The sequence below is a fragment of the Sinocyclocheilus grahami genome, unplaced genomic scaffold, assembly GCF_001515645.1.
Source record: "Sinocyclocheilus grahami isolate Dianchi unplaced genomic scaffold, SAMN03320097.WGS_v1.1 scaffold770.1, whole genome shotgun sequence".
NCBI lineage: Eukaryota > Metazoa > Chordata > Actinopteri > Cypriniformes > Cyprinidae > Sinocyclocheilus > Sinocyclocheilus grahami.
In genome coordinates this window covers 217,593-218,147 of record NW_015505949.1, presented here as the reverse complement: position 1 = coordinate 218,147, position 555 = coordinate 217,593, and the positions used below count along the sequence as shown (strand labels likewise).

Genomic DNA, 555 nt, shown 5'->3' with positions numbered 1-555 from the left:
CATAATTAAGACTTTCTTGTACCATTTAAGACTTTTTATGGCCTTCAATTTGATACAACAAAATTTACGGATCCGAGAAAACCCTGATAATACAGGCTTGCAAAGGGTCTAACCTGTCATTTCCGTTCCAGCAGCATTCGAATTTGTCAAAGATGCAGTCGTTCTCATAGAGAGAGCACAACTTACTCCTGAGGTACTCGTGAACCTGTGGAAGACAAACACAAAACACTCTGATCTCCAGTAATAAATTTCACTGCTGTGTCAGAGGCAATGAATCAACCTGATGCTCACGTACAGTAAAATGACACTGTAATCTATGATGACCTCATTTAAGCCATGAATGTTATACAGAAATATCTGGGTGTGACAAGATTCTCCCAATTGCTTGAGTCAAAACTGCCGACTTAAAGGTTCAACCTTAATCGTACACTTTTAAATTGTACAGGTAGCACTCCCTAATGTTGACTAAATTAGTCTTTTCATACATATACTGAAATGTTCTGTTTGGAATGGAGTGCTGAATGACTGATGGCAAAACCCGGAAGACTAATTCCC

At 38.7% G+C, this 555-nt stretch overlaps 1 protein-coding gene across 1 annotated transcript in view; it reads right to left on the bottom strand.

Moving 5' to 3' along the window:
* Positions 1-555, bottom strand: part of LOC107561386 (serine/threonine-protein phosphatase 2A 55 kDa regulatory subunit B alpha isoform-like) — a 33,711-nt gene that overhangs the window by 8,216 nt on the left and 24,940 nt on the right. The window contains exon 9 of the mRNA XM_016245831.1: positions 114-205. Within this exon, the coding sequence (XP_016101317.1) occupies positions 114-205 (92 nt within the window). The remainder of the gene's footprint in view (positions 1-113; positions 206-555) is intronic.